The sequence below is a fragment of the Leptonychotes weddellii genome, chromosome 4 (genome assembly GCF_054177405.1).
Source record: "Leptonychotes weddellii isolate Sample4059 chromosome 4, ASM5417740v2, whole genome shotgun sequence".
Taxonomy (NCBI): Eukaryota; Metazoa; Chordata; class Mammalia; order Carnivora; family Phocidae; genus Leptonychotes; species Leptonychotes weddellii.
In genome coordinates, this window is record NC_138372.1 from 4,172,272 (window position 1) to 4,194,165 (window position 21,894).

The window sequence follows — 21,894 nt, forward strand, 5'->3', positions numbered from 1 at the left end:
CGCTGGAAGATTCGCCGGGAAGAGCCACGACCGTGCGCCCGGGAGGGAAGGAAACTTGGCCTGCCTCGCCCTCCGGGCGGGAGCGCCGCGGTTCAGCGCTCCTCCAAGATTTCCTTCGGCGGCCTCATCCTGGGACAGGCACTTATGAGTCATCGGCTCTGTGGGTCACATGGCCAACGTGACCAAAATAAAGTTTCAGTATTTTAAGCCGCTAGAAAGGGGGACAACGGAGCACACCGGAGGCGAGCAGCGGAAGGCGGGCACCGGCGGGCACGGGCGGACCGGGCACCCGCGCGAGGGGCCGCGGCGGCGCTGGCGCCCGGGGGGGCGGGGCGCCGGGGCCGGGGGGAGGGGGGAAGGGGCGGGGCCTGGAGAGACGCACCCCTCCCCCACGGCCGGCAGCGACGCCCGGACTCCCGGGCCGGCCCGCTCCGAGCGCGGCGCCCGGCCGACCTCCGCCCGGAAGCCCCGGGCCCCGCTATCGCCGGGCAGCGGAAGGCCGCGGGACTCCGAAGATCCCGCCGCGTCCTCCACTGCCACCAGGACCCCACGCGCCGGCAGCGGCTTCCCCGGGAACGTCCTTCAGCCCCGGGAGCACGCGGGAAAAGCCCCAACGCGCCAATGAGCGAGCGCCTTCCTCCTGACGGTCACGCTCGGGGGCGGGGCTTCCCTTCGCCGCTCCCGAGTTCCGGGAACCCCCTTTGATTGGTCTGGACGGCCTGGGAAACACTGTAGTAACGCCCAATCAAAGCGCCACGTCTCGGCCTCGAGGAAATATTCCGTGTCGGCTCGGTCCTAACTGGGCAGTTCTTTCCGGCTCTGGCCACTGGGAAGCTTTGTTTAGGTCTGGAAGGTGGGCTTTCCTGGGAGTGGGTGGGGAGGGGGCGTTGATTCTTGACCAATCCTTTCATTCCGTTGGGTGGTGACCAGCCAATGGGCCGGGCGGATAGGACGCTCCTCCCGGAGAGTAGTGAGACCCTTGGTGCCGGGCGATTGGTGGCGGCCAGTATGAGTGGCAGCCGCGCGGCCCAACGGGCGCAGTGCGTGGGCCGCGGGGCGGGGCCAGGGCGGGTGCGCGGCGGCGGCGGGGTGGCTGGGCCGGCGGCGGCGGCGGTACGAGGCGCGCGCTCGGGGTCCCGGTCGCGAGGAGGAGGAGGATGTGGCGCGCGGAGGGGAAATGGCTGCCGAAAACAAGCCGGAAGGTAAGAGCCGGCGCGTGAGGGGCCGGGGGCGGCGCGGCAGGCGGCGGGACCCGGCCCCGCCGGACATCCCGGGCATCGGCGGCGCCGGGCGGGAGCGCGGGGGCGCGGCGGCGGCGGGCGGGCGGGCGGGCGGGCGCCCCGGGCCGAGGAGGGGGCGGCGGGTGGGGGGGGCGTAGCGCGGCCGGGTCCTGAGGTGACTCGCCGGGCGGCGGAGCACGGCGCCGCACACCCCCACCCGGGGGCGGGCTGGGGCCGGAGGGGCGGGGGGCCGGCGGGCGGGGGCCGGGCCCAGCGAGGAGGAGGAGCCGGCGGAGGGAGGGCCGGCGCCTCCCCCACCCGGACCGGGCATCCCCGCCGCTCCCGGGCCCGCGGCGCGGCCCCCGCCCCCCGCGCCGGGCCCGGTGGGGGCCGCGGGGCGGAAAGTTTATCCGCCTCAGGCCCCCTCCGGCCCCGCGCCCCGCTGCCCCGGGCCGGTCCCCGTCGGGGGTACGGTCGGCGCTCAAGCCCCGCCGCTGGTGGCTCTCGGGCGGCAGGGCCAGGCGGACTCCGTCCAGCATCACCCTGGAGCCCCGTGGGCGCCTCCCAGAGCCGGCGGGGGTCCCCGTGCTTCTCCCCGCCAGGGGGACCCTCTCCTGCTGAGCGTCCCCGGGCAGAAGGGCCTCGTGTGACCCCTCCCCCTTCCCTTCCTGGGAAGGGGGCCTGCGCAGCATCCCCGCCCCTAGCAGTCGTTCCCATCTACTCCTGCCCTTGCACCCCTCGCAGCCAGGAGGGTGGGGTCTCCGTTTCTATGGCAAGTGAGGATCTCCATACTCCCTTGCCCTTTACCTTCTGTGACCCTGATCCTTCTTTGGCAGAGGGGTCTGTCTCAACCTCTCATCTTCTGTGGAATCTTTTGGGGCCTCTGCACACCATCTATTGACCCTTTAGCCAGGACAAGGGGACTCGGGCTCCCCCATGTTCTTCTTCCTTCACCCAGAGGGTAGTGGGGGCCTGTGCAGCTCTGAAGTCATTTCTAAATAGGAAAGCAGATACTTCTTACAGATTATGCACACTCTCTGCACACTTTCCTGGGTTAGGGTGAGCTCATTTCCTGAATACCCTTTGAGTTGCCTTCTTTTTCTTAGGGGAGAAACTGGACATTCCAGTGCTCCTTTCCCCATTTGGCTATCTCCCCCTAACATGTTCTCTCTCCTCAGAGTTTCTTGTCTGGGTGAGGGTGGGGGCCCCCTGATCAGATGTAGGGCAGGGCTTCCATTGTGCCTAGTACTTGAATAAGAGGGGGCTACGGTGATTACTCCTCTGTGTCTGAGGAAAACAAGGATCTGTTTGTGCTTCCATTTCACTCTTGCCTCTGAGGTAGGGGCAGCATTCACCAGTTGACACCACCCCACCAGGAACATGGTCTTGTGCCCTTGTTTTTTGGTGTTCCCATCACTGTCTTCTGTGCAGTAAGAACCTGACTTTGTACATCCTACATTGAAGAGTTTTTGAACCTTCCCTGGAAATAAACTTCCCATTTCTTTTTTAAGAGAACCCATATCCTCCTTATGGCTTCTGTTTCCCAGTCAGCCATATTTAGTGAGCCTGTTACCTTGACTTTTTCTGATTTTCTTAAATTGTATTCATGTTGGCTGGGTAAGAAGAAGCCATATGCCTTTCCATCTAGAAAAGGGAGTGTAGACACTCATGTCGCCCACGTGCCATTCGGGAAGGGGTTGCTAATGTGCTTCTTGTTGTACTAGAACCTTCCTTTGGCCTCGTGTTGTCTCTCATGGGATCTGAACTTTTTTTTTTGGTCTTGTAGCTTTCAGGTGAAGGGGAAATTTGGATGTTTTCTATTTTTTTGTTGCTTTTGTTCTCTTTTGGCGAAAAACATGATGCCATGGATTTGTTTGTATATATACACACGTAGGTATGCATTAAAAGACAAAGTCACATCTGTCACATATACACTGTAAATTGGAAGGGTTATGTGGCTAGCTCTGCATTCTGCGTGTACGTGAGGACCTTGATGTGTACACGTATGGATATATATTACTGTCGTTGGTAACTTTTCAGGCTTAGAAGAATTAGAAAACTCATTGATAAATGGCCAATTCTTACCGCTCTTTCATTTGTCATTTGTTCTGTACTGAATAAGCAGAATGACATCCTGAATGTTCACCAAGTCCCGGAATATGTGAAGTGTAGAGTCTTGCCGATGCACACCAAAACTTAGGCCTTCTGAATTCAGGGGCAGTATTCTCTGCTTGATTCTTCGTGGGGTGAAAAGTTCTCATCTTGATCTCTTTACTGCTGGGTATGGGAAAGAGGTTTCATGTATTTGGGGCATCAATAGGAGGGGGTGAGAATATGTGTTTCTGTGACAGAACTAGGAATGAACAGCCATAAATATGTCGCTGTTTTATTTTGGCCATTTAAATAATTGAGAGAGGTTGTACACATTAGGAAAAGGTACCTTTGGGATGTGACACTCATCAAAGGGTCGGAGGGACTGTTGTCCAGGTTTGTCCTGAGTATCACAGTTTGCAGATTCCGCCCTGGGGCAGGGCCATGATGGGGCCTCCTCTGGGCCTGCACTCCCTCCCCTCCCCGAGCTTGGAGTGGCCTCTGGCTGCAGACGCTCAGCAGAGTCTTACTTTTCAACCGGCTTAGTGTGGCGCCTCGTCCTCCCCAACAAGCTTTGTCAGACTCTGAGCATTTGGACCATTAAGCATTTTTTGAGCAAGGAGTCTCTCTTCACCTGGAGTACCGAGTAAGGGAGGCAGGGGGGTCTGGAGAATTGGTCAGCATTAGGCTTTGACTTCGAGACCTTGCCCTTCAGGTAATAAGGAGTTATCCGGGGGCATAAAACCCACTGCCCCAAAGTAGCACTTTTAACCTCAACTTCCTTTTTTTTTTTTTTTAAGTTTTTATACTGCTGTTATTCTGTCTCTATCTATACCCAGCATGATGGAATTGTGTGGTTTTAGGGTGTGGTATTAATGACCTTTGGAAAAGGAGAGTTGAGTACCTGCTGTAGATGTTGGGGTGTTCGCAGGAGAGTGAGCGTTCTCATCTCACTTCCAGTGGTGGATCCTTTCCTGTCCTTCTGCCTACCACCGCCTGCCTTTCCGGGTCTCCTCTGCTAATCGGGGTGCTCTGTACAATGGGCAATGGAAGGAAAATGGTAAGGGTTAGAGGAATACACTTGAGGTTAGTGTGTAAAGTTGGGCTCTTTTCTTCGAGTTTAATGTGGTTGTGCTTTCTGTGTCCCTCACCCCATTGATTATTGGAAATTAGCTTTTCCCTCTTACTCTTTCAGTGCACGGTTCTCTGGACGTTCGGCCTGCAAGATGGGTTCTCTTAAGGACTTTTCTTTCTTACATCTTTTTGTTAGAATGTCACTCTCTCCTCCCCCTCAGGCCTTACCTCCAGCTTTTTGGACAAGGTTGGGTGACTCATGGGATATTTCTTCCCTTGTCTTCTTGAAGACTTGACTTACCCTGCTGTTAAATGTTGGGTTTCTCTATCTCATCATTCAGTGGATTCCGAGTGTTGATGTGTACATAGCAACCTCTACTCAAGGTCAGATTGGTTTGGATTTTCCTTTCCAAAAGAGTAGGATTGCTCTTGCTTGTTCTTTGAGACATATTTATACATCCTGCTTACCCGTGTTTTTCCATTTCTTTAGTGTTTAGGCTTTGCCTCTAAAGTAGCCTGTTCTTTAGTGTCAGGTGGCATTATTTTAGTTCTCTGTTTATGCTGGACGTAGCCCATATGCCTGGTGGGATTATAATTTTCCTGACTGCTTTTGCGGTAGCCCATCTTGTGGTTTAACTTTTTTTTTTTAACCACTCCTTCATTGCTGTGGGCATTTCCCACTTCCCCAGGTTCAGGGAAATACCTTGTCGTGCGCAGTTGTACTTCTTCCCATTTTCCTTATGGAAAAAGCAATAGGAGGTGATTCTCATGTTCTCTTTCTTTCTCCTCATAGTTGTGTCTGTTGCCTCCTTGGTGGAACCTTTGAATTTGTCCTTTTGGAGAGAAGCTGTTTTGGCATCCATATTCCATCACTGGGCGCATTCATTCTGGAGACATTCACTGAGCTTCTACTATGTGCGTGGTTCTGTGGTGGTTACGTGACTGCTAGAGATCTCTTAGTATGAATGACATCCCGATGTATCTTGTGCTTGTCTTTTTATCTATTATTTTAAGGAATTCCTTTCTGAATTTTAATTGTTTAGATTGTAATCTTACAAAAATATACTCGAAGGGTGTACTATTCCACTGAACTCTTACCCCCTCCCTGCAGGATTGAGGGTGTTGGAGAGGGTGGAAGGCAGTGTGAGAGGCATTTAACAGCTTTCCCTCAGACTGTGTGTAGGGTGTATGTAGAAAAAAGTAAGGTCAATCTTCTTTTTAAATGGCTAGGCTTAACTTTTAGGTCACTTAGATACGTGGTTGGTTGGAATGCTTGTTTAACATCTGAACAGCAACGTACCAGGTATTGTATAGAACATACTAGGTATTGTGTAGAACATAAAATCAAATGCATCCTTTATAGAAGGAGGGGTAGAAAAATAATTTTCTCTTACGATGAACTGGTATGTTTCATATCCTCAGGTAGTAAGAACTGTATGAGATGCCGTTACATTTTTACTGCCAAGAAGTGTTATATCTAAATTTATGCCTAATTGTGGTGACCATTCTTAGACTAGATATCTGGTATAAATTATTACTGCTTTTGTTTATTATGTGATTTCTAATACTTTACACTTTCTTTAATAGTACTTTTATTTGTGTCTTGTCTTTTTTTGGGGGTGGGGAGTAAATAGCCTCTGATTATTTTTGGGTGTAGTTTTGGTATACAGAATGATGACTATTGTAATAAAAAATTAACCTGAAATGTACTTCTTTTCATTCTGTATTAAATCAGATTTCCCCTCCACAATGTCTGTAGAAACCATTTCTTCTAGTATTTCACGCTTAAGAACTCTTGTTTAGGGTTGTTACAGTATGTGGTTTGGCAGTGTCCTTTATTCATGTGAATATGTGACTGAAGATTTTTTGTGGTGACAGGTGATGTGTGTTTCCATTATAACAGATCATTTTCTAAAATGTTCTGTATCTTCTAGAATCACTTACTCTTCCTGTTTTTGGTGTTCTAGATGACCTGAGTCCTACCTCCCTTTCTTTCCCATATGAAGAAGTTTCCTTATTGCCCTTGTCATTATTATAAAAAAGTATTTGCAGATCTACTGTATTTGTAGACTTTCTGTCTTTACTAAAGGGGGTGCCCACCATTCCTTTCGTCCTGTAGTAAGAGGCAGTGTGACTTCTGTCTCCCTAAGGATAGAGGGATGAAATGGGGTTTAAGCCGCAAGGCCAGGGGTGACAGTAGTATTTGTAAGTGGATAGCATCCCAGGATGAAACACTGTGTCCTTCTGGCATCTGGGACTCCTCATGTAGGATTTTGGAAATTTGTTTTTGCTGCATTTAGCCAGCTTCTTTCTGTCTCTTTGGCTTGATAATCATAAATTTCTTTGGGCAGAGCCAACAAGTATATTACTTCATTTGGGACCTTCATTCACGGGAGGTGGTGGTCTTCTAATGTTACTGTCATACTAGCTATAGTCTTTGGTGTGTTTGAGGGTGAGAGTAGGAAGTGTTCTTGTGCTCTACTTCTTTGTCCACATAACATGAATAGGGTTGCATGGTCATTCATTCTCTTTTCCATGTTATACTGTGTAATCTGTCTTTCTCTCTTGTTCTTCCTCCTTTTTTTGTTTTGTTTTGTTTTGCACGTCCGATCAGGTTCAGGATAGAGGTTGACCAGACATTATCCAGTCCCTGTATTTTGCACCATCCTTGGATGTAGTGCCCATCAGTCCTGCCATTAAGATGTGTTGCCATTCTGTCAAATGTGATGGTCTTCCATCCAAAGATATTTGTCATCTGTTGGTAAGGACAGTGTTTCTCTGTATATATTGACAATAGACAGCAGTCCCTGGTTTTTTATATGGAGGGACAAAGTAAAAGGTCCCCCCCCCCCCCATCAGTATGCTGGCTGTGTATTTCTAAGGTTGTATTGCATCTTTCTGCTTTGAGAACCATTGCTTGTAGAAGGTCATGGGCCTCCTTGTGTAAAGATTGGTAATGCTTCCTGAGCATTTTTTAGCTCATTACCCTGGACTAAAAAAGAGATATTGTGTACCCCATTGCAAAGAGAAGCCAGGTGTCAGCCATATTACTTCCCTTTCCTCTCTCTCTCTCTCTTTTTTTTTAGAGGATTGTTTATTTACTTTCGACTGATGGACATGTCATAAGATGGAATGGCCAGAGGAATTTTTAAAATGGTTCTACATTTACCCCAGTATTTTGCTCATTCTTGATAGAGTTGCATGTTCTCTTATACACACGAGTCCTTTACTCATTTGGAAAAAGTGCAGTCACATTTTATTTTATTTTTTTTCAGATTTAGCCAGGCCTTTCAAGTCATGTAACATAGCCCTGCCTGAGACTTCCCAGAAAGTGACTGCAAGGAGATTTGCTGGTCTGGGGCTGTTCCTCAGTCTGCTCTCTGCAGTGTGGTCCTGTAGTTCCAAGTGTACAAAGTGACATGCCTTGAAAGAAATGTTTGGATCTGAGTTCTTAATGGTTTTAAACATGTTACTGCTTGGAGACTAATTAAGTGACATTACTCTCACCACTAATTTTACTTCTAGTGTCATCTGAAATATCTTCCTGCTACCTTCTCTCAAAAAAAAAAAAAAAAGATCCCCAAACAACATAACAAAATCCCCAAAAAGCGAACCGTGAAGGCCAGCTCTGACTGCCCCTGCTGTACAGTTGAGCCGCTGGCTTTGGATGTGTTGCTTAACGGGTACTTCTGATGCATTCAGCGTTCAGTGGGGCGGCCCTGTGAAGGCCTTTAGAACACGTAGCATTCACATTCACTCATCTAACGGCAGACCACACATTGTGTGTTTTGTTTTTTCTTATACGTTGCAGGAGGTAAGATTGTGTTTTTAGTTACTTAAAAATTAACACTTGCAAAGTGGATTGTTTTTCCTCCCTTATCTTCACCTTACCATTGGAATGAAAACTGGGGTTTACTTCTCGTAATAATAGTAAGTTACTGTGTTCCTACTTTCGTGTTCCACATCTGTGAGCAAATGGGGAGCTAACTCCCAGTAATGGCACTGGGACTAGTCAGGACTCAGACTTGCTGTCTGTAGCCGATACATTATTGCGGAGATGATTTATACTTTAAGTGAAGTCTGGTGTCTGTCTGTAACATGTGATAAACCAGATGTTTAAGTTTATTTAATCTTTTTTTAAGTATGCGTTTAACAAGATGTATCTGTGTGTTTTATTAGAATGATCCGCAGATAAAACTGGAGGTACTTCTGCAACTAAAAACACAGAGAAACACAAGGCCCTTCTTTCTAGTTTTGAAAAACAGGTGTTACCTTTTTTTTTTTTCCCTTTTTCCTTCATTGGGGTTGATTTAGAGTGCCGTTTCTAAAAGTACAGTAATACAATCAAGAATTAATCTTTTTGAAACTTAGATTTGTGTTTTAATCCTTGTCTGAAAAGTTATTTCTGAGGATGTACGTGCCCCATTGGTTTTCTGGGGTACTTGGATATCAAACCATTTGGAAGCGATAAAAAGAAATTGGTATAAAGTGTGAAATTACCAAATGGAAAAATGATGCACTAGTGAAGAAATTACCCATTTATCATTGAAGATAATCTAAAGTGATGATTGGAAGTGTAAATTCAGTTATTCTAAGGAAAAATGGAATATTGGCGTGGGTACCATGTTGAAATTGGCACACACAGCTATTGTCTGAAGAACATTCCCTAACGTGGAGATGCTTAGAAGATAAAGAAGCTGATGGGATTGATTATTTTAAAATGTTAGGTGTTTTTTCTCTTTTTAAAAAAGTAATTGGAATAAAATAACCCTTCTTAGTGAAGAAAATGTAAACTTTAATGGAAGTTCAGAATGAAATATTTAAAAAGTGAATATAAAAGATAAGGATTTTTTATTGCAAATCCACAAGGGGGTAGTGATGTTCTATCAAAGATATTTGTGGTGGAAATGTGAGATGATCTCTTTTAACATTTTAGATTTACAGATAAAACCGGTATGTTTGCATTTTAACTTAATAAGATCTTCTTTTTAAAATGTTTATTGGCAAAATTGTTTATTGCTTAAATTTAAAGTAAAAAATCCCATTTTGGGTGAATGGCTATTTTAAGCCATATGAATGGTAAGGAAGAGAGGATGTCCTTGTAGTGTTGTGCTTTGGAGAGGTTACCAAGGATCTGGGGCTCGCTTATTTTCTAAGATTCCTGGGAAGTGTTAGGCATCTAGGAATCAGTGACTTAAGTGTCCTTAGTAAAAGGATATTAGGAAATCATGTCTAAACTTTACAGAAGTTTGTATTACTGGTTGTATTTTCAGCCCTGCCAAGAGATGAAAAATGTGAACAATCCACACCACTAGCCGCTTTTAATAGTTCTAAGTAAATCAAATTTTTATAATCTCTTTTTTTATTAGTTTATATTACATCATTAGATAAAAACGTTTTTTTTCCCTGCCCATAAAAATTCGAGTAGCTTGCCTGAGGTCATTGAGTCCCACCCCATTATATTCAGAATTGCTTAAAATTAGGTGTGTGGCATTGCCAGGTAATTTTGAGTGAAGAACTAAAACTGTTATCATGTGCTCTTTTTCTGAATGTGATGGAGGAAGATTTAAGGTGGGGATGGGACTGTATTCTACTTATTTAGAGACATGCTAACCATATTTTTACAAAATACTACTTTTAAGAAGATCACGAAGCAGTTCCAAGGTTTAGAGGTTATGCTTGTTTGTGGCATACACATCGTGCATTTTTGATTTTTGGTCTAGGGAAAAGGTTAATACAGCTTTTTCTCTTTCTCTCTCTTGTTTTTCACCCTCCCTGTCCTGAGCAAGGACTTTTTCTATTTTATCTCCTTTCCTAAATGACTGGTGATTTAACATCCCAAAAGGTACACTGTTTCTTCACAGACTCCCCTGAGCTCTGCTGGGAGCTGAACTATGACGTCAGCATTTTCATTCATGAATTTGCTCTTCTAACTCTCTTTTCTTATTTTGTATTCCTGAACTGACTTCTGGCACATGCACAAATCAGTTTACTATTAGCCCATAAATCAGCGATAAAAGGTAAAACAAAAGATAAGATACCGGGGTTGTTTTGATAGAGCTATAGTTGCTCATGCTGATTTGCATCAGTGTAGTTTGGACAGGGTTTCTGGCGAAACAGATTGAAACCTAAAAACAGTCAGTTTAATTACCTCATGATTTTGTGGATTGGCCGTGTTGTGAGCATATTGACACTACATTTTTGTTCTCCCATGAAGTTCAGAGCACTCTGCTGCAGTTTCTTTGTTATAAAGTAGCATTTCGGTTGTAATTTGACTAAATTGGAGGATCTGCTTTATTTCAGAGAGGTGAGGCCTGGACATTAAATTATGTTCTACTCAAATTGCTCTTGGAATGCATTTGGAGTTTTTTTTTGGAGGGGGAAGCATTGTGTTGTTCTTGAAATATTTTCAGTACCTCTGTTGCTTGAGACTTAGATTTTCAGCAGTCTGTAGTTGTTCTTCTGTAACTAGTGTGCTAGCTGGGGTGTCTGAGCAGGTCTCCTCCCCCCCCGGGTGGCGCAGGGTTCTCTCTCTGGCTGTGGACTTCCATTTCTCCTGCAGGGAGGTCACTGCAGGGAGGTCACTGCTTGTAATTTAGTACTGCATGAGAGCAGTTCTTGAAGAAATCTTATTTGGAGTTTTCCTCTGCAGGGCCGAGTTTGAGGCTGAGCCTCCGGCGTGTGGCATCTTTCAAGCCTCCTGTAGTTGATGAATGGTGAGCTTTCACAAAGTTCATTTTCTCTGCTTTCTCGGGGGTTTGTTGACTTTCTAGATATTTAATTGCCAAGAAACATTTGGAAATAAAGTGTGTTATATTTAGAAATCACTTTAGCTCAGTTACAGTTTATGGTTGGAGTAGATGATTCGAACTGCAGCCATTTTGATTGATACCTAGTGTTGCTCCTGAGATGACTTTTAAAACCTCATGGCAACTCAGAGTTACCGTCTCCGCCCATCCTGGATGGCTTTGTGTTCCTTTAGGTTGCACTGAGTTGGCTGATGGGGAATAGAGGTGCATGGTCTCTCATTGAGCTTTGTCCTTTGTCCTTAGGTGCTCTAAGAAAAGAAATAAGAGCAAGTAGATGTGAATAAGCATTTGAAGATGACTTAATGTTTATAATTTTCCCTAAGAATGAAGACATTTTAAAATTATTTAAATATAATTTCTCTGAAGGAATCTAATTATAAATACTATTGAAGAAAGGAATATCTGCAAACATTCCCTAATTTTCAACACTATGTTCTACTGCATAAAAGTTACGGGTTTTGATATCAGACTTCAGAACATGGGGAAGACTTGCTGTGCTGTCAGCATTAGCACAGGTCATGCCCTGAACCAAATACTGCTAGGTGAGTTCTCTAGTCAGGTATCCCACGTGGCTTTTAGCACAAGCCCACCGTGGCCCCCAGCTCTTGCTCTTCTTTTTCATTGCCAGGAACCTGGCAAGTAGGACCAAGGACCCCAGCTAGAGGTGTATTTTCTGCTGTTCTTGCTGCCCTTTATGTAGGCCACGTGCTAGAAGCCTCTTCCCTTCTCTTCTTACCAGATTCTACTTCATCACTCTTGGCTCTGGCACAGCTTCTCATCCTGCTTTCCCTAGACTTGAAGTCTTGGATACTTAGTTGGTAGTAATTTTGAGATGATTCACGTGTTGGGTAAAGTGTTGTCCTAGTGATGACCTCTAAAGTTCCTTCCCGTCCTAACTTAGGATGGTAGACAGTGAAGTTGGATGTATGGAATTTGCTTTATGGCTGCTTTGCTGGTATGCAGCTGTTCTGTTCTGTGTAACTGTGTCTCTTCTTTTTGAGGTACTTGCTCCAGGTCAGGAGTGAATATTGTTGGCTCAAGCTATGTAGGAGGAATTTGAGCTGTAGTCACTGAAGGGCCTTCTTCCTGGTATACACAGAGGGCTTGATTTTTTAGGTCTAACACCTGTCAATGAATGTTTACTTTAAAAAATGTAAAAAGTTATTGTTAAGGATGCACAGCACAAAAATGTTCATTCTGCTTGGTTGTTCCGTAGGACACATTTAGCTCTTTATTCTAATGTGGATGAGAGTTCACAATTTTGGAGAAATAGACTTACATATCATATGATTACAGATGAAGAGGTGTCTGCTAACCTTAGACTTTTTATGTTTAAGGTAGACTTATTTATATTCATTTAGTTGTATTTTCTGGAGTTGGTTGATAAAACTTTTATGAAATGTATAGATTGCCAGTAATTCAGTAAACATGACTCTTTCTATTAAGAAACTCAGGGAGGGGCGCCTGGGTGGCCCAGTCAGTTGAGCATCCAACTCTTGATTTTGGCTCAGGTCATGATCTCGGGGTCATGAGATTGAGCCCCACGTCAGGCTCTGTGCTCAGTGCAGAGTCTGCTTGTCCCTCTCCCTCTGCTTCTTCCCACTGCTCATGCTCTCTCTCTTTCTCTCAAACAAATAAATAAATAAAATCTAAAAAAAAAAAACAAAGAAACTCGTGGATTGGGGAGTTTTGGTGAGTCCACTAAAATCGATCACATAGGATTTTCTCTTGGGCATACCCTTCCATATGCTAAAGGCCTAGCATTTGGAGAGGCCTTGAACATAATTTGGGTTTCAGAAGTTTTTTTTCATATTTAAGGGTACTGAGAGGCAAGTTAAAATTCCTGGTGTTCTTGTCAACATTCTCTGCCCTATCCTTCCTGTCTCTGCGGTTAGGAAATGTACTGGTTGGATCATTTGCCTTGACAGAGCTTCTGATGGAAGTTTCTTCCCTATTTAATTTTATCGATAGAGGCCATTGTGCTTAAAAAGAAAGCTATAACAAGCAGAGGGTGGTGAGTGGGCACTCAACATTTTTGAAGTACTTGTTTATCGTCCTAGGTGTCCTCCAGAAATTGATCATAGATTACTTGGCCAAATTCAAGGCCCAGAGATTTATTCCAGGCATCCTGGGAGGCAGGGAATATCAGTCTTTCTGCACGGAATCTGATTATTCTACATGTGACCCATTGCTGCCTGTCTGGGTGTCTTCTGATGCAAATCTGGTGATAGTGGCAACTTTTCTAACTGGCTGAGTATCCTTGACAGCTGTTATCTGTCCTCTCCAGGGATTTTTAGTCTTGAGCCTCTGTGGCCCTGTCTGGGTTTAGCCGCTCTGGTACTGCTCCGAGCGGTTGTGATGTTCTCGGCTACCCGCTTCACCAGCCTACCTCAGCACCACCTCCCTGAGGTTCTTTGCCCTTATCGTTTGGTGAAGGAGCATAAACAGAAATCATTGGTTTAGTAAGAATGGAAAAGTCATGATTTTTAGAATGCTTTTAAAAGTAAACAATGGTGAGTGGCGACAGTGTGCAGCAATGTGAATGTACTTAATGCACTAAATGGTATACTCAAAGAGGGTTCATTGGTAAACTTTATGTATATTTTACCATACACACACACACACACACACACACACACACGCTCCAGATGGGTTCAAAACCTAATGAGAAAAGTAGCTATGAGTTCCTAACAGTAAATATTTGACAATATTTTCGTTATCCCAAGGTGAGACGTTGTGCCTTAAATAGTGTGTCAAAATCTCTCTCTCTGAAACACACACACACACACACACACACACACACACAAAATAATGATGGCAATCAGGCCCTGAGGTTCATTTCTACAAGAAAGTGGATGCTAGGACACTTGATGTCACGGAGGGTAACAGGCCCTACTTTAGAGCAGTTTTGATGGCAAGGAACACAGGCCATTCAGGTCAGATTCAGTGAAGGTGGTTTTGTATAAGAAGAGCTAGAAGCACTCTCAGCCTCCCAGGACAGAAGCTGACGTGCAGCTAGACAGTTTGGGAACTGTGCCTGGAGACTCTGACGCAGTAGGCTTTTCCTCTGGAGACCCCTTGGGCTGAGCTGGGGTCTCTTCTGGGATGCCACAGCTCCCAGCTCTGCTGTTCGCTGTGTTTCTCCTTGCAGATGAGATTTCTCTGCTTCCAGGTAGCCTCCTTGCTCTACCATAGCCTGTCACGGCCGCAGGCATGGCTCCTGCATGGCTTCACTCTGGCCCCAGTGCTTGCCATCATCGGGCTCCAGTCCCGAAGGTTTGTATTTAGAATACTCAAGATGGAGAATTGGACTGACTCCTCTCAGCCAGTTGCTTTGTTTCCATAGGCCATGTGTTCGTCCTGGTCTAGTCAACTGTGAAGGAGGGTTGGTTAGGGTCCGTGGCCCTGCTGACCGCTTAGAGGGGGCAGAGGGAATTGTGTGAGAAGGGTTCTGTAGCATGGGATCCTGGCATCTCAAACTGTGTCTCCGTTAGGGTAAAAAGAAAGGATATTGACTCCAAAATGGACTTCTTATGTTCGGTTGTTATTGGGAGTAAACTTTTTGAAGAGAAAAAGGTTACTGTAGCTACAGGTAGGAGGCCAAGCATCCTCAGCCAGCCAGCCTAGGTGTGTGGGAATAAGTCAGCCACGAGTGCGGAAACTGTCCTAGGGCTTGTGCTTTGAACATTGGTGAAGCAGGCAGGATGCACTGGAACGAGATGGTCTGTGCAGTCTTTGCCCCATGTGGTTCTCAGGGAGAATAAGGCAGTTTGGGGATGTCAGTGTCATCTGAGGTTTTCCCCAGGTCAGATACCTGGGTGGGCTTCCTCACTGTTCTCTTTGCTGTGGACCACTAGACTCGACAGGTTGTAAACATGCATCCTTAGTAAGAAAGGGAGACGCTACCTGCAGAAGGGGTGGTGTGGGGGAAGAAAACAGAAAACAGCCTCTGTTTAAGTGTGTGTGGCACACTTGTTTGGCTTTTCCTTGGTATATCCGTCGGGCCTCTCACAGCTGGTTTTTCTTGATTTCTCATGGTGGCAGGTGGAAGGCTGTAAAGGGCCAATAGTCTGCACGCCATTGAGTGCTCTGCAGATGCAGCTGCTTAGTGATTGACGGTTCATAGCAATGACCCTTGAGTACATTGAGAAAAGTAATACTTGGTATGTTCTGCTTAACAAGAGAGTAACGTATATAATGATTGATTGATTGATTGATTTAGTAGGCTCCATGGCCTGCGTGGAGCCCAACGCAAGGCTCAGTCTCATGACCCTGAGATCAAGACCTGAGCTGAGATCAAGAGTCCGACTTTTAACCGACTGAGCCACCCAGGCACCCAGAAGTATATAATGTTTTAAAGAAACATAACCATCAAGGTAGTTTTTAGTAGTTAAAGGGATTTGATTCCTTTCTAGATAACAACTTTATTGTGATGTAATTCATATATGATAAAATTCAAAATTCACCCTTTAAAATATACAATTAAGTGGTTTTCATTATATTTACGCAGTTGTGCAACCATCACCACTATCTAATTCTAGAATGTCTTCACCACTCTACCAAGAAACCTCTACCCGTTAGTAGCCACTCTCTGTTTCTCCCTCCTCCCAGTTCTAGGCCATCATTAATCTACTCTCTGCCTTTATGGATGTGCCTTTTTTGGGCATTTCATATAAATGGAATCCTACAATGCATGGCCTTTAATGACTGGCTTTTTTCCCAGAGCCTAGTGGTTTCAAGTCTGTGTTGTAGTATGTATGAGAACTTCATTTCTTTTATGGGGGGAATACTGTGGTACTGTGTAGATACACTACATTTTGTTTATTCATCAGTTGGTGGATGTTTGAGTTATTTCTACTTTTTGGCTATTGTGAATAATTCCACTATGAACATTTGCGTACAGGTTTTTGTGTGGACATATGTTTTCAGTTTCCATGGGCATATACCCAGGAGTGGAATTGCTGGGTCATGCGGTAACTCTGTGTTTAACTTTTTCAGGAACTGCCGGACTATTTTCCAAAGTGGCTGTACCATATTTCATTCCCGCCAGCAGTGTTTGAAGGTTCCAATTTCTTCACATCGCTAACACTTGTATACTATAATCTTTTTGATTATAGCCATTCTTGTATATGTGAAGTTTTATCTTATCGTGGTTTTGATTTGCATTTCCCTAATGACTTATGATTTAAGCATCTTTTTGTGTGTTCATTGGCCATCGTATGTCTGCTTTGGAGACGTGTCTGTTCAAGTCCTCTGTCCATTTATGAATTCAGTTGTTTGTTGTTTGGCTGTTCGGTTGTAGCTCTTCTTCGTATATTCTGGATATCAGTCCCTTACCAGATATGCGATGTGCTGATATTTTCTCCTGTTCTGTGGATTGTTCTTTCACTTTTGTGATAGTGTCCTTTGAAGCATAAAAGTTTTAAGTCTCAAGTTGAATTGATGCGGTTTTTCTTTTGTTGCTTGGGCTTTTGATGTCCTAAGTAAGAGACTATTGCCTGCCCCAAGGTCATGAAGATTTATACCTGTGTTTTCTTGTAAGAGGTTTATAGTTTTACCTCTTACATTCAGGTCTCTAATTCATTTTGAGTTAATTTTTGTAATTTTATGAGGTTAGGTAGGCTTCCAACTTCATTCTTTTGCATGTGCATTCCAGTTGTCCCAGCCCCATTTGTTGAAAAGACCATACTTTCCCCACTGAAGTTTCTTGGCATTCTTGTCAAAAATTAATTTGCTGTAAGTGTGTGGATTTAATTTGGGAGTCTCGATTCTGATCCATTGATATGTATGTCCATCCTTAGGCCACTATCTCGATTACTGGTTGAGTTACAGTTAAGTTTGTAGTTATATTTTGAAATTGGGGAGTGTCTGTCCTCCAACCCTGTTCTCTCTTTCAAGATTGTTTTGGCTATTCTGGGTCTCTTGAGTTTCCATATGAATATTAGGATTGGCTTGTCAGTTTCTACAAAAAAGGCAGTTTTGATATCAACAGGGATTATGTTAAATCTATGGATCAGCTTGGGGAGCTCAAATCCTTTTTATGAATCCGGATCTGCTGTTTGCTTTGGGAACTACTGGTAACTCAAGCAGCCAAGCATCTTACCTTAAAAAGAATATTGTTTTAAGTTATTAATATGGTACGCTGCCTTGGTGGAAACACTGTAATTCACTGTTAGGCTGGAATTGGACTTTTCAGGTTCCAGGAGAGCAATTAGCTATTCATATAGCCTATAGTTTGGCTTGTGTATGTGTTCTTTTGGTGTGAAAGTTTGCTGATACCTTGCATGTTTCGGGAAAAAAATGTGGTATTCTGGTTAACACTCATTATGATTAATAGAGAATTAACAGATTCCACATATGAATATTTAGTTACCCAAGAGTTAGAACATGTTACAATAAGATTGTGACATTAAAATTTATGTAATTGTCATTGTTGTCAGGTGTGTCAGAAGATAGTTTAGGGTCTCGCAGTCCTGTGGGGGCCATGTGACTGTCTGTTATTGTTAATACTCCTAAGTCCGTTCATTTACTCGACAAGTAATAATAAAGTGCCAGGCGCAGAGGGCAGACACAGCCGCTGTCCTCATGGACCTGATTGGGAACTGACAGTGAAGGTGCTGTATGCCGTGAAGAGCTCTGGGCTCTGAAGGCGAGGGTGTCCTAAAGGGATTTGGCTGACCCTCGGGACTGGGGGAGGCTTCTGGAGCTGAGCTCTGAATGGGAATTAACTGAGGGAAGAATGAGGAAAATAAGTTTCTGGTAATCGGCGAGCTGGTTAGTGAGATGTGGGGGGATGCTCTGGTTATATTCTGGTTTTTTATAGCTTTTTGAGAAAGAGTATGTGAAAACTTGACTCTGCCCCTTAAGTGCCCTGTGACTTTGCACACGTAACTTAACCTTTCTGAGCTTATTTATGTAATGTTTTTTAATCTTATGAGGCAGTGTATAACTTTTTATTTAGAGATACTTACATGAAAACTTAAATTTAGGCTTTTGATTGATTGTATTTATAGAATCCAAAAATAATTTTTTTTTGTCATTTTCCATGGTTGGTTACTTAGGAATGCAGTACTGGAAAAATGAACATTTTTCCTAGTCTTTGGAATTGGGATTCACTTCAGTTCATACATACTCCAGAAGCCTCCGGTCTGATGGATGTGACTGATTCAAGGCAGGTCATAAAGAATGCATCAGGCACTGGGGGGAAACTGGGAAGACTTCTGGAAGGAGGTAGAATTTGACCTGGCATCACTGACAGGCAAACATGGTAGTTGGAGGAGAAATTCCAAGCAGAGGGAATGGAACAAAGGCATAGAGCCAAGAGAGTACAGGGGGTGGCTGGAATTCTGGGTGCGTGTGGGTAGATGAGCCTGGAAAAGTAGGTAGGGGTCAGGTTGTAGGGGCTTGGAAAGTCAGAAAAGAGGAGTCTGGATTTTATTTTGTCTGCTCTGGGAGGGGCTTTCAGAGTTTTTTTTTTCTCCTTTGGCAGAAGAGTGGGATTGACTGGATAAAGTCAGTTCTCCTTTAAGGTGCTAGGAAGGGCCTCCTGCTTACCTCTCCAGCTTCCTCTCCACTCTCCAGCCATGTGACATTTTTGTAGATTCTGAATGGTGGGGGCACCATGTTTTCTCTTGGTTTTGGCCCTTGTACTTTGCCACTGCCTTGACTTAGAAGGTGCACCTTCCTCCAGAACACACACACACATATTCAAACATGTGCTCTCTTTTCTGCCGACTTTCCTCATCCTCTGGGTTTCAGCTTCAGCGAGACTTGTCCAGGAAGCCCCATTGACCGTCCCTCTCTTTTTAGATTGGATTGTGTGCCCTTCCTTTGTGCATCCACAGCATCTGTGGTTTTCCACGTTTAAGCACATTTGAGTTTGTATTGGAGTTGCTTGTTTATTTCTCTTTCTCCCTCCATTAGGTGTACATCTTTAGTCAGAGACTTGAGTACCTGGCACCTAGGATGGGCTTAGTAGTGTCTGTTGGTTGAACGTGAATGAATGAAGAGGAAGGGCTGGTGTTGGGAGAAAGTAGCTTCTGGCAAGAGTGTATGTAGCAGTGGGTTGCAGAAAGGAGCGAGTGTGACTGAGTTGTCTGTGTGTGTGAGAGACACAGTCCTGTGGGCCTTGAAAGATGAGAATAGTTGAAAGTGACTCCTAGCTTTTGAGCCTCCACAGCTGAGGTTAGGGAAGGTCACTAACCAAGATAGGCAGTCCAGGAGATTGTGTTTTGGGAGACTGGAGACAAATGTATCAGTAATCTTTTATTTTATTTTATTTTATTTTAAAGATTTTATGTATTTGACAGAGAGAGACACAGCGAGAGAGGGAACACAAGCAGGGCGAGTGGGAGAGGGAGAAGCAGGCTTCCCGCTGAGCAGGGAGCCCGACGCGGGGCTTGATTCCAGGACCCTGGGGCCATGACGTGAGCCGAAGGCAGACGCTTAACGACTGAGCCACCCAGGCGCCCCTCAGTAATCTTTTAGATGCAATACCTATACAATGTGACATTTGAAATGTGGGTCAGAGATTAGGGAGTCATTCCTGTCACTGTGTTTTTTTTCGTCTTCATTGAACTCTCAGAAGGCAAGGGGGCCCTGGTGATTGAGCAGCCTCCTTGGCACAGGGCAGGTGAGTAGACCTGGAGTGGCAAGTAGAGTTAAGCTGGCCCAGCCTCTGGTAGAGCATATAAGCTTTATGAAAGTAGAGACCTAGTTTGTCTTGCTTATTGTTACATCTCTCTGCCCAGGGCAGTGCCATTTGGTTGAAAGAATGAATGAATCGGTTCAAAAGAATTGGAAGACACAGTAGTGAGTGAAATTGTCATGGGAGAAGAAGGGTTGTAGGAACAGAAATGTGTCACCAGAGGGGAGAGGACCAGTGGGCACTGAGAACGAATGGTCAGAGGTAATAGAATAAGAAGAGTATAAATGCAGAGGGTTGGAAGGAGGTTATTGGTTGTGATGCTGTAGAGAGTTTGGGCAGAAAGAAGACCAAGAAAAAAGGTATTGATTTTGTCAGTTGGGTAGTGAGTTGAAAGAATGAGAAAGAGGTGGTGGGGGGGCAGATAATCCCTTCAAGGGTTTTGGTGGTAAATGTGGAGTGCTGGTGAACATGAGAGATGACATGAGTGACATGAGAGATGATGTCTAAGCTGAGAAGAGAGGTCCCTGGGAGCTGGTGGACCATGGATGTACACGTTATCTGTTGCTGCTATAGCAGTTGGCACGTACTTAGTGGCGTAGAACAGGACACCCTTATTTCTGGTCCAGTGGGTCAGAAGTTCAGTTAGGGCTCTGCTATGTCTGCTGCTTCAGGGCCTCACAAGCCTGCAGCCAAGATGTTTGGCCAGAGCTGTGGTCTCATTTGAAGGCTCAAATGGGGAAGGACGCTCGGAATTCCAAGATCACACAGCTTGAAGGATTCACTTCTCTGTGGGCAGTTAGACTGAGGGCCTCCGTTCCCGGCCACACGGCCCTCTCCAGCAATGGCAGCTTGCTTCTCAGAGCCAGCAAGGGAGAGAGTCTGCTAGCAAGACAGAAGGCACGGTCTGCATCACCTGATCACGGAGGTGATATCTTGTCACCTGTGCCATGACCTGTGGGGCAGGAGCAAGTCACTAGGTCAACTGCACACTCAAGGGTAGGGGTTACACAAAGGTGAGTGTTAAATGTTAACATCAAGAGATGGGGTCATGGAGGGCTCATCATAGAGTTTGTCCACCACAGGAGGGAAGATGGCACTAGAAGGCATAGGACTGTTCTTCAGAAAGAGGCCCCGTAAGTTGCAGATGGCAGGATGGGAAGTTTTATTTTTTTATTTTTTATTTTTTATTTTTTTTAAAGATTTCATTTATTTATTTGAGAGCGAGAGAATGAGAGAGAGAGCACGAGAGGGGGGAGGGTCAGAGGGAGAAGCAGACTCCCCGCTGAGCAGGGAGCCCGACATGGGACTCGATCCCGGGACTCCAGGATCATGACCCGAGCCGAAGGCAGTCACCCAACCAACTGAGCCACCCAGGCACCCCAGGATGGGAAGTTTTAGAGAGGGAAGTTTTGGAGGTGAAGGTCCAGGTGAGTGTTCAGTTAAGGTACAGTTGTTGGTGACATTTCTCAGGAGACCTTCCCTGTCCTCTCTCTTCATCCTTAACAAGGTGGGTAGGTGCCTCTTGAGGTGCTCTTTCCTGTTAAACAGATTAACAGACTGTATTATTAAAGTGCCATCGATAAACCCTTCTGCCTTGCTAAAATTGAATAATTTACCAGTCAGTTTTTGGTCAGTGGAGGTATCTGCCTTGCTTGCCTTAGCATGTTGTGAGGACCAAATGAGGTTTCATATGGAAGTATTTTATTGAATGTAAAGTGGTATGCAGACAAAGGTGTTAAACTGCTTTCTCCCCCCAACCCCAGGTTCAGTAGGATATGTGGACTTTAATGTACATTTTACTTGTTAACATGGGTTCGTTATGTTGTACCTAAGTTATTGAACTGGGCTTTATTTAATACTGTGCTATTTTTAGGGCCTTTTGAGTAGTGTTTGCTTTTATCATAAATGACCCCAAACTGCTGTACCTTTCAAGCCCTTGTATCCAGTTTTTATTGTTTGTGAAAAATCTGTCCTTGCTCTCCCTTGTCACTCTTTTGCTTCTACTGGATCTGTCAGTTTCTAGCTATCCTTTCCCCTTCTCATTTGTTGTTTC

The 21,894-nt window shown here is 45.1% G+C and overlaps 1 protein-coding gene across 17 annotated transcripts in view; it reads left to right on the forward strand.

The window, feature by feature from the left end:
• The first annotated feature begins 1,046 nt into the window (after nt 1-1,046).
• Nucleotides 1,047-21,894, forward strand: part of CAMTA1 (calmodulin binding transcription activator 1) — an 834,392-nt gene continuing 813,544 nt past the window's right edge. For 10 of the 17 annotated variants that reach the window (XM_081817397.1, XM_081817396.1, XM_081817399.1 and 7 more), the window contains exon 1: nt 1,047-1,202. In XM_081817397.1, the coding sequence (XP_081673523.1) occupies nt 1,158-1,202 (45 nt within the window). In that variant the 5' untranslated portion in view covers nt 1,047-1,157. Of the gene's footprint in view, nt 1,203-11,037; nt 11,102-21,894 lie in introns of all 17 variants that reach the window. The other 7 variants (XR_014144661.1, XR_014144662.1, XR_014144663.1 and 4 more) reach the window with 4 other exon arrangements.